This window comes from Lonchura striata, chromosome 5 (assembly GCF_046129695.1).
Source record: "Lonchura striata isolate bLonStr1 chromosome 5, bLonStr1.mat, whole genome shotgun sequence".
Lineage (NCBI taxonomy): Eukaryota > Metazoa > Chordata > Aves > Passeriformes > Estrildidae > Lonchura > Lonchura striata.
In genome coordinates this window covers 4,756,463-4,770,649 of record NC_134607.1, presented here as the reverse complement: position 1 = coordinate 4,770,649, position 14,187 = coordinate 4,756,463, and the positions used below count along the sequence as shown (strand labels likewise).

General features: G+C 42.7%; 1 protein-coding gene across 7 annotated transcripts in view; it reads left to right on the top strand.

Annotated features, from left to right (window-relative positions):
- Positions 1 to 14,187, top strand: part of ETV6 (ETS variant transcription factor 6) — a 125,758-nt gene that overhangs the window by 99,350 nt on the left and 12,221 nt on the right. For all 7 annotated transcript variants that reach the window (XM_077783228.1, XM_021529941.3, XM_021529942.3 and 4 more), the window contains one exon: positions 2,193 to 2,735. In XM_077783228.1, the coding sequence (XP_077639354.1) occupies positions 2,193 to 2,735 (543 nt within the window). The remainder of the gene's footprint in view (positions 1 to 2,192; positions 2,736 to 14,187) is intronic.

The following is a 14,187-nucleotide window of genomic DNA, read 5'->3' as shown; positions in this document are numbered from 1 at the left end:
GGAGGTGAATTTCCTTTCACAGCTTTGTCTTCAAGAGTTTTGTTCATTTGGAATAAAGGTCCAGAGTCAATCTAAGCCTGCCAGAAATTACATACCATATGTGCTCAACTTATAATCATCAGATGAGCCAAGGAATGAATGTGATGAGGATTTTATTCCGTTCAGGGTAATTTATGGCAGTCCTGCTTAGAGCAGAGTTGGAATTGCTTTATGGCAAACAGCATCTTTGGCAAGGAGGGGATTCTTTTGTTAAGTACTTTAAGAGAAAGATCTTGAAAGAAATTGAACCATTAGTGTGCATCCATTTGTGGTGTTTCTTCTTCCTGCTTTTCCAAGAGTTCCTTGGTGTATACTTTCTGTCTTCTCTGTCCAGGTTCAGTATCACCATGGTTTGGAAGCAGACAGGTAGGAACACCTGTTTAGATTTTGTCAGAGCCAGCTAATGTTTTCAGGGAGTTTGGTGAAAAGCAGGGTATTCCTTTCTACTTTAAAGTTGCTCCCTTCAGCCGAGGCATTAAATAAATAGGACAAACAACACAATATTCTGGTCTGTATTTACAGGCCAAGAATGAGCACAGTGCATATGAATGTACAAGGATGGGGGTGGATGGTCTGTAGAAGATAGGACACTGAATAAAATTTGGGAGTTGATATTTTTTCTGTTGTGGCAAAGAAAGAGGGCTTTAAGGAAAGACAGGGTATGTACAGTTGTAAATTTTTCTTCTTTGATCCTCATTTGGGCTATCCCACATTTTCTGGCCAGATTGTATTTAAAACTGTTAGGATTTAAGCAAGAACAATGTATAGCTCTGGAATTTCATGTCCTCCAGCTGTTCCATTGTGAGTATCTTGAACAGCCCTACAAATGCATTTTTCTTGTCTGGAGCCACAGGTGTGTTTAATAAGTATTCTAGAGCAATGTAGGTTCTGCCTAAAATTTCAGGTTTTCCTGCAGATTTTAGTGTTCTTGTACAGATGCTATGTCACTGCCTGGCACTGCATTTTCTCAGAACTTGAGCTTTTGCTGTTCAAGCCTTTTCCTTTGTATGTGCTGATCCATCTCCTGATGCCTGCCTGGGTTCCAGAGCAGCAGGAGCTCTTTAGTCTTCACCTCAACAGGGTTTTCAAACAGGTATCACTGCCTTGGCAAGAGGGCAAGAGAATCATTTCATATTCAGAGAAAATGGAGTGAACAAACAGCCTCCAATAGGCAGCTACTTGTTTCAGTTGTTGACATGTACCCAGAAGTTTCCTCCTCTTATCACCCAAGGCTTTCAACAAACAGCACTGAAATTTGATCTTTGTTTTTCCTGATAAAAACCTGTTAGTCACTGTAGCTCTGGTGGTGCTTTCCTCTTTGTCAGTGGTTTCCTGAGTCAAAATTGATGGCCTTAGCTAACCTGAAAGTTTGCACTGGCGAAAACTTTAATTTTGTGAGAGGATTGTTAGTGATTTATCTCCCTACTACTGTTAAGCATCACAGCTGGGAAAGTGTGTTCATGCAAAAGTGTTGCTAGAAGTCCTCCTGCAGAAGACATGTAAGTGCTTATATGGGGCAATCCATCAGTAGACACTACAGACTAAGTAAAAGAAGAAGAAAATGTCCTTATGAAGATGTAACATGCTCTTAAAATTAAGGCAGGGATAAAAATATAGGGTTTCATAAAGAGCTTCCTTCCAGTAGGGTTTTTTTTTTTTCCAGTTCATATTTCAGACGGAGTTATTCTCTACCTTGACCTAAGCCTCTACCATCTAAAACTTAATACCCAGTATTTTCCTGGAGACATTTTCCCTTTTTTTCTTTCCCTTCTACCTTGAAGTGCTCATCATGGTAGTAAGAAGAATGACACAGAGAGACATGAATGGCAGGAGATAAATTTCAAAAAAATTGTGCAGATACACAGTACAGCTCAGTCAGATCTTACTTTCTTCACAAGTGTTCAGTCAGCTCCTCAAAATGGGATTTCTCTTAGTGTGTTTCCCAAGGAACTGTTTTTACATGGTGGGGGAGGGAGATTGTTTTCACTGTTTTCATTCTCTGTAAAAATAATAACCATCTGCATTTATGCAGTACTTTATTGGGCATCTGTAGGTCACACAAATAAACACTTGCCAGCGGTCAGCAGTCAATCCTATACCTTGATCACAATACAGACAATCTGTATTTTGGGGACTTGTTTTTTTCTCCACAGATAGCTTTGTGCAGAGACCTTCGAGGCCACCTGCAGAAGCAGTCCACCACAGCACCCCAACCATTGAACTGTTGCATCGCTCGCGGTCGCCCGTCACCAACAACCACCGCCCATCGCCGGACCCCGAGCAGCGGCCGCTCAAGTCCCCCATGGATAGCACCTTCCGCCGCCTGTCCCCGGCCGACAGAGTGCCAGGGACAAGGCACCAGTATGAGAACAACCAGCAGGAGTCCTATCCTCTCTCAGTGTCCCCAGTAGAAAACAACCACTGCCCGCCTTCTTCCGAGGTGCTCCAGAAGCCTTCCAGCCCTCGCCAGGAGAACACCAGGATCATCCAGCTGATGCCCAGCCCTATCATGCATCCTTTGATACTGAACCCCAGGCACTCCGATTTCAAACCACCAAGGTTGTCCGAGGATGGGCTGCACAGGGACGTCAAGCCCATCAACCTGTCCCACCGAGAAGAGCTAGCTTACATGAACCACATCATGGTGTCTGTCTCCCCTCCCGAGGACCACGCGATGCCAATCGGCAGGATAGCAGGTAAGGGACATTCTATAGGCTACACCAAAGCTGATGCTCTTCATTCATAACTAAGCATGCTTTGTTTTAAGGGTTTCTTCTTTCCTTTTGTACTCTGTGACATCAAGAGTTTACTGGCACTGAGCAAGTTTCACTACATCTGTGGCTTAGGCAGTGCAGTATTACTAGGCGAGTTTCATGACAGGTAAGCAGAGGTGCAGAATGACTTGCCTGTGACCACAGAATGTGTAATTGCTATTGAAACATTTGCATCCTGACGCTCGCTACCTCTACACCCACTAGCAATCCATTAATTTCCCAAGATACCTATCTCTGAAGCCTTGTTCTGCAAAGAGAGAGTTTTCCAAGAGTTCCATTCACATTAGTGTCCAATCCTCTGGAAATTAAGAAACCCTCTGTCAGTGGCCTTTGAAATAATGCAGTGTTAAGCCCATTATGAAGTTGGCAGGACTAATGAAACACCACCTCAGAGTCCTACTTCATAGCCTTTCCTGGACTTCTCACATCAGGATTGTCCCTTTTTACAGCAACAAGGTTGGCTTTGTCCCACACAAACCACAGGCATTGTCTCACTTTTGTTATCGTAAATAACTGACATCACAACAGCTGAATCAGGAAGCTGAGGTTACAGAAAATGTTTCTTGTACTCCAAAGGGAACTGTAAATAGGGAGAGTGGGAAGAGGAATACAACCATTTCAGAAATATGCTGAATGCCCCAGTAACCAATTTCTTTTGAGACATGTAAATACACACCACACACAGAAAGATTCCATGCAATGGTGTCAGCAGTGACCTGATGTGATCCCCAGCTCCTGTGAGGTATTACACATGTCCACAGAGCTACAAACACCTTGTTCTCTTTTGTCTTTACATGCCTTAAATTTGTTGCAGATGTGGTGCTACCTCAGCTTTAATAAGGAAGATTTTCTGTTTTCTTAAGATTTGCCACTTTAAATTCCAAAGATTCATATCTTACTATCTAGTCAAGATCAAGCACAGCAAGGACCATGATCCTTTCACTAACAGAAAGATGAGATAGAGAAATTAGTCCTTTGACGTTTTTCCCAGGCTGACATTTGTCTCTCCTTTTGAGTTTTATTACCCACAAAATTCTCAGCAAGTTAATAAATATACTTAAAGTTATGGCAGAGAAAATACCCTACTGGTCGCATCACTGGAGATTTCCTCCCCAGAAAGTGTTGTTGGGAGATCAAGGCAGTTTTTTTTTTTTTTTTTTTTTTTTTCAGAAGAAAACATTCTTTAAGAATAGAGCCTAGTCTGAAATAAATGTAAGAAAAAATGTAGAGAGTATGTAATGGTGTCATTTTTTTACTTTACTCTTAGGAATTTTCTTAAATAGTTGGGAATCTTTGGTTTCTGCATGTTGTGCAGTGGGTCCAGTGACACCAGTCTCAGTAATTCCCATGTCCTTTCTATCCCTATGTTGTTTGCAGGGCAACAGAGCCCAAGGTCTTGGAAATCTGGGCCTAACACAGTTGCTTGGCAAGTATGTGTAGCCATGAAAAATATTATCCAAAGGCTAAATCTGCAGACTTAGTGCTTTCACCTGCAGGCTGAGACCCACAAGCAAGGGTGGCATACCTGAAATAGCTGGTGAATTATCTCATGCCAGAAAAACCTGGAGTGTGTTCAAGCATTTGGTTCAGATGAGGGCAGTATTTTATGGCCCAGGGTTGGGGAATTACAGAGCTCATGGTTAGATTGATTAGATTTCTGCTGATAAATTGGCCAGGGTACTTCCATCAGTGCCCAAGTCCTTTAATTGTAAAAGCTCACATGCCTCATTTGCTGTACAGGCACAAGCTACTGCTTCTCTGGTTGGATTGTAATGGCCCCTGAACTGTAGAGACACCCTCTAAAGAGCTCACAGCTAATTTAAAGGTGATAAAAACTGGATTACTACTAAGCATTTAGACAGCCCATGCTTCATGCCTGAAGTCAACTTCACTGGAGCTGTTGAATTCAATGGCAGCATACTTAGGCCCCCTGGAAAGGAAGTAGTTTTCTACATGCTTCCCACCCATCTCTCAGCTCTTGCCAATAAGTGTTTTATTTTGTATGTCATCATAAATGTATTTTTCATCTCAGTGTCCTTTACTGCCATAGTTAACATGGAGGTGCTTGACCAACCATGCTCGCCACTTCAGTGTGAGAGAGACCATGAAAGGTGTGAGACGCGGCTCTTCAATGCAGATGTACATCAATGCAGATATATTCTTTAAAGGGGCTTTTTAGAAACCACTGGTATTCATTCCAGTTTCTTGATGAGGATGACTGATAGGTTGGGCAATGAAAAGATTTACCAATAGTCCAGTGCCAGAGCTAAGCACTCAGCTGTTTATCCTGGTGAGAAGAGCCTTGACTTCCAATGGCTTAGCCACTTGCATGCAGGTGGTTTTCAGGGGAGGCAGTGATGAGGAGCTGCTAGGCAAGCCTGGTAGGCTGCTGACTAAAACCTTAGGCAGTGGTCCAGAACATCTTCTGTTCCCAGCTCAGATGTTTTATATTGTAGAAAAATTTTCCCTGGACTTAAGACACCTAACAGCCTCATGAATTTATTCACTTGTACATTGAATGTGTTTTAAATGCAGCGTGCAATTAGTTGATGCTGAGAAAGAAAATAATGTTTTTGCTTGCTGCTATACACAAATATTCTCTTTTTAGGAGGTCGATCAATGAAGTTCTGGACTTTCTGTCAGACAAAATAATGACCTCTACTCACTGGCTGACTAATCTTTCCTACCTTTTTATGTAATACCATCTGGCTGACTAATCTTTCCTACCTTTTTATGTAATACCATTTTTCACAATATTAATTTTACCGGTAAAGCACTTTGCCTTTTACAGCAAAGGATTTCAAGTTGAAGGTCTTATTATCTTTTCATCTAAGGCCATTTAACACATTTCTAGCAAAGCCAGAGGCATAAAGTATCTTTATATTACTCATTAAGGTCACATATATTATTCATTATTGGCCAGAGTTGATTTTGAAAATTGTGGTTAGCTATCTTCTCAACACAATATGCACAAGTCTTTTGCATAACTTTGTCAGAACTGGAGATCATCATGTTGAGATGACCAATAAGCAGGTTTGCATCCCCTGTAAATACACCAGGCAAGGGATAAACTAAGTAATTCAGGCATTAGTTAACAGCATGTGAAAATATGAAAAATATTGAAAGTTCCCCTCAAAAGGGGAGTTCAGCCGAGCAGTGTAATGGAGAGTTTTCCCTACTGGAACTGCTAATTCAAAGCAGCAGGACTTTTGGCAGCCAGGTCCTAACTTGGACTCTAGGAAGCAGGCATTCTGTATATGGCTTAGTTTTTTTCAGTAGTCAATCTTGGTTCCCCACAAACTATCTCCAAGAATAACTCTTCCCTGTGTGATGAAAATAGATGCTTTTTTTTTTTTTTTTTAACAATTGCAGTTTAAATCAAGAGGGGCACCTCAAATTAGCCTTTCTGCAGACTGGAAATTCTACTCCCCATGAACTTCAGACTGCAAAGGTTTTGTTATCAAGGATTTTAGGGCTTTGATAGCTTGTAAAAGGTACTTCCCCAAGGTGCAAGAGGCAGTTATGGGGCTATCCAACTACAACAGGGTTGGTTTCATCCTGGTTGGTTTCATCAACCACATAGAGGTTGTCTTAGAAACATTCAAATTAAGCTAATGACATGGTGGTATTTACCTCACTTTCAATTCAGTCACTTAAAACTCACTAATACAAATTGTAGATATTTCTTGTGAGGGGGAATACATTGTTGAGCAGGTCCCTGAGATTTCCAGCTCCCAATGTCTTTTCCTGTACCAGCTCTGAGACTGAAAGACTTGTTCAGTAATCCACAGCATGCTGCAATCTAAAGGCAGTTGAGTCCTGTGCCTGGTGTTATCTGTCGTGCTGCTCTTATCAGCTGGGTTACCTTAGCAACTGGGTTGTATCTGACTTTAAGAGCTGCCAGATTTGTTTCTTCCCCTTCAGGAGCCTGAGGAAAAGCCAGGCAATGTTTAAACTGTTGGGAGACACATTGTCTACCACGGTATTGGTTAGGCCTGTAAAGCCATTGACTGCTGCTGGAATGGGAATAGAGAGGATTCTTACCCTGCTGAAGGTGTGACAGGGGGCTGCCTCCAGACTTGCTTCTGGTTGACCTCAACCTCTCGGGATGCCACTCATCCTGAGAGTAGAGGGGCGTGGCATGAGCCCCATGGACCTCTGGCAAGGCGTGTGTAAATGACATCTCCATAAAAACAGTCTGCTGGCCGAAACCAAAAATGAGTCCCATGGTAAGAGCACATCAGCTCTGAATGACTCACATTCCACTGACATCTACAGAGCAGCACTGGCATAGGCGTAGGCTCTGAGCATGGGGAGGTCTTCCAAAGGGATTTGATTGTTTTGTGTGGGGACATAGTTTGGAGGGGGAACGGAATCATGGATTCTCCTCCTTTGAAAAAAATTACTTGTGTGGGAGGGGACACTGGAATACTCCTTTCATAAATGCAGTGCTTTAAAAAAGTGCAAATCAACTGGTACTTTTTTCTGTTTATACTCTGGAGTTGGACTGGAAAGCTGATTGAGCTGTCAGATTTATAACAATAGACATTTAGAGTTTAAACATCAAAAGACACCAAACTTCAAACCACTGCTCCTCAGCAGTGTCTCCTCACTACTTAGCTACTAGGACCAGTGCCCATGTCTGCTCCAGATGTGGCCATTGGGACATTGACAACTGTGCCATAGGATAATATTCTGGGATTTTTTTTTACTCATACACCAGTAAAATCCTTTATGCAAATGCACCACGTTAGTTTTTTATTTATAATGTGTTACAACACATTAGCTTCTTTTTCTTTCTGTACAAAACAGCTGCACAGGTACAGTTTACTATGCAATGGCATATGCTGGATGGTAGGGAGGGAGGGTGGGAAAGGAGGCAAAGAACAATTATGTCTGTAGTGAAGAGGGTAAAAACCAGCATCAAAGCGCAACTTAGAAGTTACAGGTTTTGTAACTGATACCATTAGCCCTCACAGAAAGGCTGGAAAAAATGATGAAAAAGTTAATGCTGGGTACTATTGAAAGGCATGTAAGGAATAATGCAGACATCAGGCACAGCCAGCCACAAAGGTAAATCCCATTTAACTAATTTGCTATCCTGGTATGGTAAGATCACCCACCTAGTGGATTGAGGGAAGGTGGTGGGCATAGTTGTTCTGCATTTTAAGGAAGGCTTTTTGTACTGCCCCTCACAGCAGGGTCGAGTTGCATGGCTGTGAGATGAGCAGGTTCCCAGTGCACTGGGTAAAGAACTGTCTACGTGCAGAGCTCAGGGGGTTGTAGTGCATGGGGCCACATCTGGCTGGCAGTGTTCCACAGGGCTGTTCCACAGGGCTCACTTCTAGGAACAGTCCTGTTCAACGTATTTATCAGCAGTCTGGATGCAGAAGTTGAATGTATCTTTAGCAATTTTATTGCTAAAATGCAATACACCAAAATGGGGAGATGCTGTTGGTCTCTTGAGGGACAAGATGCTTTGGAGAGGGTTTGGTATAGATTGGAGCATTGGGTTGTGATTGATGGGATGAAATCTGACAACTCCAACTGGTGGATTCTGCACCTTGGGTGGAGCAGTGCTGGGCACAAATATAAATGGGGAGAGAAATGTCTGGGGAGCATCCCTGCACAGGGGGATCTGGGGATGCTGGTCAACACCAGGCTCAACATGAGTCAGCAGTGTCCCCTGGCAGGGAGTGCAAACCACATCTGGTCTGGGGTGTATCAAACACACAGCTGATCTTCAGGACAGCACATAACATTGCTAATAGCATTGGAGCCTACCTGTGTATCTAGCTAAGACTGCCAAGGCTCTCTTCTCCACTGGCATGAGTGATGAACCCAGCAGGATATGACAGCACAGAAGTGGCTGGCTGGTGGGGCTTTGGTGACACACAGACTTTGGGGTGCAGCTTTGACAGGATGGTTGCAGCAGCTGAGCAATTTCAAGTTACAGACTGGCAACCTAGAGAAAGCCAAAGCAGTGGTTCACTTTGGCAGTTCTGAGTTGTAAGTGGTAGGAGTTAGTAGCTTTCTAGGGATCTGACCTTCCTTCCTGTTAGGGCAGCGGCTCATGCAGACAGATTGGAGCCCTGCAAGAACATGAAAATCCTGGTGTAATGCTGGCCTGTCACTTCCATTTGGATATGACAATGATAATGTCACTGGCCTTGTTTCATCACTTGCTCTTGCAGTCATGCATGCTTTTACATTTCCACTGTATGCCATGTCTCTTGGAGTCCCTGTGGAAAGCCACACTGCTAGAGAGACTGAAGTGTGGATGAAAGTCAAGCTCATAGAGCTCATATTCATAGGAGTTTTCATTATAACCTTGAGAGTCTTCTTAACATGGCATTAACAATTAATTTCGGCATGAAAGTGGGCCTTCCCTGCCAATTTAACTAATGGCACTCAAGCTCAAACAATGGCTGAATAGCAATAGCTTGGATAGGTGCTTCTAGATTTTCTGTGAAGTGTCTTGCTTCACAGCTGTCTCATTCTAACTGCACAGATACAGGAGCAGAAATTGCAGTCTGGGCTTGTTCAGGTCTACTCAAAAGCCAGAACTGACCAAGCCAGAGGAAAGCTCAGGCATTTAGATTTCATTCTTCTCATTATTGTACTGTAGCACCCATTTGCATCCCGTGGCTGGACAGATAAGTGGCTTCAGAGTACCCTAAGTATCCCTTGGGGTCAGCAGGCTCTTTTAAGAAACTTGCCTTTTAATGGAAACAGGTCCCTTGTTTTCTTTGTATACTGCACACTTCCTTCAGGCTACAGTTGTTTCAGTAATTCAGATTTTCTTCTACAAAGCAAACTTGGATCATTTTGAATCCTCTTAGCTAAACCAGGGGAGAACACTGTTTACAGTGTTGACACTACTCTTCACTGTCTCCAGAGACAGGCCTATTTCAGTCTGGCTTTAATACCAATCACTTGCCAGCAGCACACATCAGTTTTCATTCACTCAAATGCAAACCATTAAACTGGTAAGGCTGTTTTCCATCTCCTGGGAAGGGAAGGAAGGGTTTGGCTCTGTCTCAATGTGGAGTTTTAACCCCAAGAGGGGAAGGTCACATCTCAGTTTTTGGCAAGGGACCCATCAGAAATCACCAGTCTATGGCTTAGGAGGACTTCCTGGGAACAGATCAGGAGCTGTGTCCTCCAGCCATGCTCATGCCTCCCACAGTACTCTGGGCTTTCTGAGAGAACACAGAACTAAGGTTCATAGGGAGTAGTCTATTACAATGATTTTCTGTACTTGAAAAAAAGAGCAGAAGTCTGAACCTAAGATTGAACTGTCAGAAGATAGTAGAGATTCTCATATTGTGGGGTTAAAAATTATAATCCTTGTTGGGAATTCCTTTGCTGTAATTAAGTCATTCCTGCTTTTGCCAACTTCTCTAAAGTACAATTCTGAAAGTAAAATGTCATTCTTAATTGATGAATTCCCATCATTAATGTGTTTGGCTGGTTTTCTAATGTCAGAGAGGTTGTGAGGTGTTTGTAAGAAGTGCATGTGAACAGGCAGAGGTTGAATTTCTTTTCCAGTCATTGTCTTTCATGAGCAGTAAAGCTGAGGAAAGGCCACTGGAGATTCAGAGACAGGTTTCTTTAGCAGGAGTCTTTTCTGCCATTGTGATGGAGCAGAAAAAGAAGAGCACTTGAAGATAATACTGAAAATGCCCATCTATTTGGTGGGGATGTGGGGATGGAGCAGAAGAAGAGGATAGAAAGAAAAAATACTGGTTTTAATACAACAGTCTTTAGCTTTTAAAGTCTTTATCTATCAAATGGTCTGTGATCCATCTATTACATATTTGTTGTGATTTCAGTGCTCTTTTCTACAACCATGTGAGGTATATTTTGGATCCTCCTTCCCTGTACAAGTTTTTATTGCCAAAGACAGAGCTTGGCCTTGTCTTGCTGTGTTATTTTTACAGCCTCACAGTACAACTGTTAGCAGCATGACTGTCTCAGGTTTCTTCTCTCCTTCTGCCTGATCTCCCACTTAGCGTTTGGGTACAAGACAGAAGCAACATATAACTGATCTGGCAACCTCTTTACTCAGCCCCAGCTTGAATTTACTGAGCTGAACAAACTGTTGTCTGTCAAGAGGTTTCTCCACAAAAAAAACATTGGCTTTACTGTACCAGCTTACCATCCTGCTTCCAGCAGCAACATTCACAGAAAGAAAATTACTTTCCCTCAGTGACTTGGGCATGGATTAACAGGCACTGATGACCAGGATGCTCTATCTCAGGACTGGTCAGTGCTGCCCCAGGCCTCAGAGCCATTTGAACCCTTAACCATGAGACTTGGTCACTTTTTTCTTTTGGTTTTCTCTGCTAAAATGGTCATGGATAGATCTTGAGGCTGGACTGTATCTCAACACAGCATAATGCTCCTGCAGCATGTCTGTTAAGGAAACTCCCTAGTCAGAGCATTCCCAGGACTCGCAAGGTCAGAGACTTTCTGGGATGGAAAGCCCTTGCCCAGCTCCAGTGACAGTGAATTACATCAGTTCATCATTTTGACACTGTAAGCATCACCATGTTGTCTTCACACACGCTTCAGGTGTATTTAGAGAAACTAGAGTGCCAGGGAACTCTGCCTAATCAATTTGTTAGTTTCAGTTGTGAACACCATTGTTTGCTTGACTCTGAACAGATGCAGCTGAAGCACAAATCAGCTTGTAAAATAAATGGGGCTGAGCTTGGGAAAACTCTTCAGCTGGTAGAAATCACAGAACCATTTAAGTCAAATGATATCATGCTGGGGAGGTTTTAGGCTAACCTACACAGTAAGGGGTAAGGCCTCAGCTGATGTCAGAGGGAATATGACAACATTCCTTTGGCATCTCTTCCTGTGTGGAGCCAGGTTGGGTTCCAAGGCAGTCATCAGCCAGATCAAACACTTCTTATACAATGTTCTCCAGTGCAAGATGTGGGTGAGTCTTGCAAAACATTTCTGTGGTTATGGAGGGTTTTGGTTGTTACTACATAAAGAGGGCTAGCTCTGTACCATGGGTCTCATTTAAACCATAGAGGGCTCAGATAGAGTGTGTGCTTTAAATAATACTTCAATGATGGGGAATATTATATCCTGAACAAAAGAGGTCTTTAGCATGCATATGTCTGTATTGTTAACAGCATTATTTAGTCCTAGGGAGCACAGATGTGAGACCTCTTACTATTGCAACATCAAGATGACCTTGGCCAAATGATACTGGAGAAGTCATTTGTAATGGCTGTACAAATATCAAAATACTAAGAACCTAAGATCCATGAGGTTTCATTTACAGATCATTCTGAGATGGTATTTCAATTCTAAGGGATATTTATTATCATATATTATCATATATTATTATATTCTGTATTATATATTATCATATATATATTTATTATCATATAGCTATTAGGAAGTATTTATTTGCTGGTATTCTTTAGGTGTGTATTCAGAAGACTCTGCCTAATCAATTGATAATGACATGGTTTTTATTAGGAGGAGTGGGAAACTGCTGCCTCTTGCACATGTAGGGCAGTGCTTATGGCAGACAGTTTGAGAACCAGCTGAGTACTCTACACTTGATCACTACCTTGTACATAACTGTAAAAGTCCCTCTGGAAGCATTAGCTGCAGGAGGAAAGTTGTAGCCATACCTCTCCATTTGAAGCTGCAGTTTGCCCTAATTCCCAGCTAATTACATAGTTCAGACTTGCTTAGTATTACAGCTGAGAAAATGGTAGGGCATGGAAGTGCCAGTGTTTAGGAGCCCTTTCCATGTTGCTGGGGCCATTTACCCACTCCACCTCCCCACTCCCAACTACATCACCTTAAAGCCTCTCAGGCCCAGCTCTATCTGCAGCTGAATCTCTGTAGCTTCAGAATGTACAAAGCTCAACCATCTGAGTTCACTTTAAAAAAAAAGTTTGTGTGTGCTAGGGGGAAATGATGTTTCTCTGTGCCAGGGAGGCATAGTTGCTTTCTAAGTAAGCTTATTTTAGCCAAAAGGCAGGAAATCGCAGCATGCCCAAACAATTCAGGTACCAGCCCCTACTCAGCTCCCCGATTGAATCTCCCACACCTTTAAACTCGCTTGGCCTCAGCAACATCCATGTGCTTTTTGCTATTACTCACTAGCCAACACACACCCTGTGGAGAGTCCCCTCATGCAGCAGCTCCTTGGGAGGCCAAGGAAGAGCCTGAGTCTTCGTGGAGTCATTTCCTCCATCCAGACTTCCCTCATACAAGTGATCGACATTTACAAAGCAACCATCCACATACAAGTCCTTCTCTCCATTTTCTCTGCCCTTCCTAAAAATACGCATCACACTTTTGACCTTCCTGGAGAATACAACTTTCTGAATCATAGAGCATCCTGAGTTGGAAGGCACCCCCACAAGGATCATCCAAGTCCAACTGCTAGCCTGGCACAGGGCAGCCCAAGAATCCCACCCGTGCCTGAGCATGTTGTCTGTCATCTCTAGCAGCCTTTTGTGGAGGTGTCTCTTTTCCTAGCACAGAAGCTGTTTTTAAAAGCACTTTCTAGCATCCCCCCTTCTTGGGTTTTGACCAATTTACAGGCTTGCAGATGGGCTCTACTACAATCGAAGCTCATTACAGTCTCTTAAGAGTTACCAGGTAGCCTTGACTCACTATCTCTAATGTCTTATTAAAGATGGTCACTACTGGTAGATTATTTAATTAGTGATCCTCTATCAGTCAGGGTGAACCCTCCAGACCTCATATTTTTTACTGTGCAGCCTGTGCAGAAAGATATGTTGGGCAACCATTTGTGGTTAAAAACAAACAAAAAACCCTTGAATGCCTGTGCTCAAGTTCCTAAAGGTGTCCCAAGTGAAACTAGAAGGAAGGCAAGCTGCTTTAGGTCCTGTGCAAGCAGAGCTCATTCATAGCTAAAGTGTGCTGCAAAGCATCAGCTGCTCTCAGATAACTCACTGTGTGCTTGGAGCTCTCAACTCTGGGGAGAAGAAATGCAGTGAGCCTGAATTTTTTCTTCTGGTGTTTAATGCTTTTTATTTCCTATTTGCAGTGGCTTGAGACACAGTTACCACAGTTGCCCTGATGCTCAGTAAATTACTGCAACTGAGTCATATATCTAAATTTGCAGATAGACAGCCAAGTGGTTTGAAATCAAGTTTTTAAGTGGTTGTAGGAACCAAGCAGAGTTTTCAAGGATTTTCAGTTTTATTGTTGAAGCAAACAGCAGTGTCAGATACTTGGGTGGTTGGGGTTTTTTGCAAATTCCACCAGCCTACTAAATACCTCTGCAAGTCTGAGCAGCTCAGTCAGTTGAGAATATGGGATGGGGCCCTTGATCACTTTTGATTTTTCTTGTGAAGATCTCAAG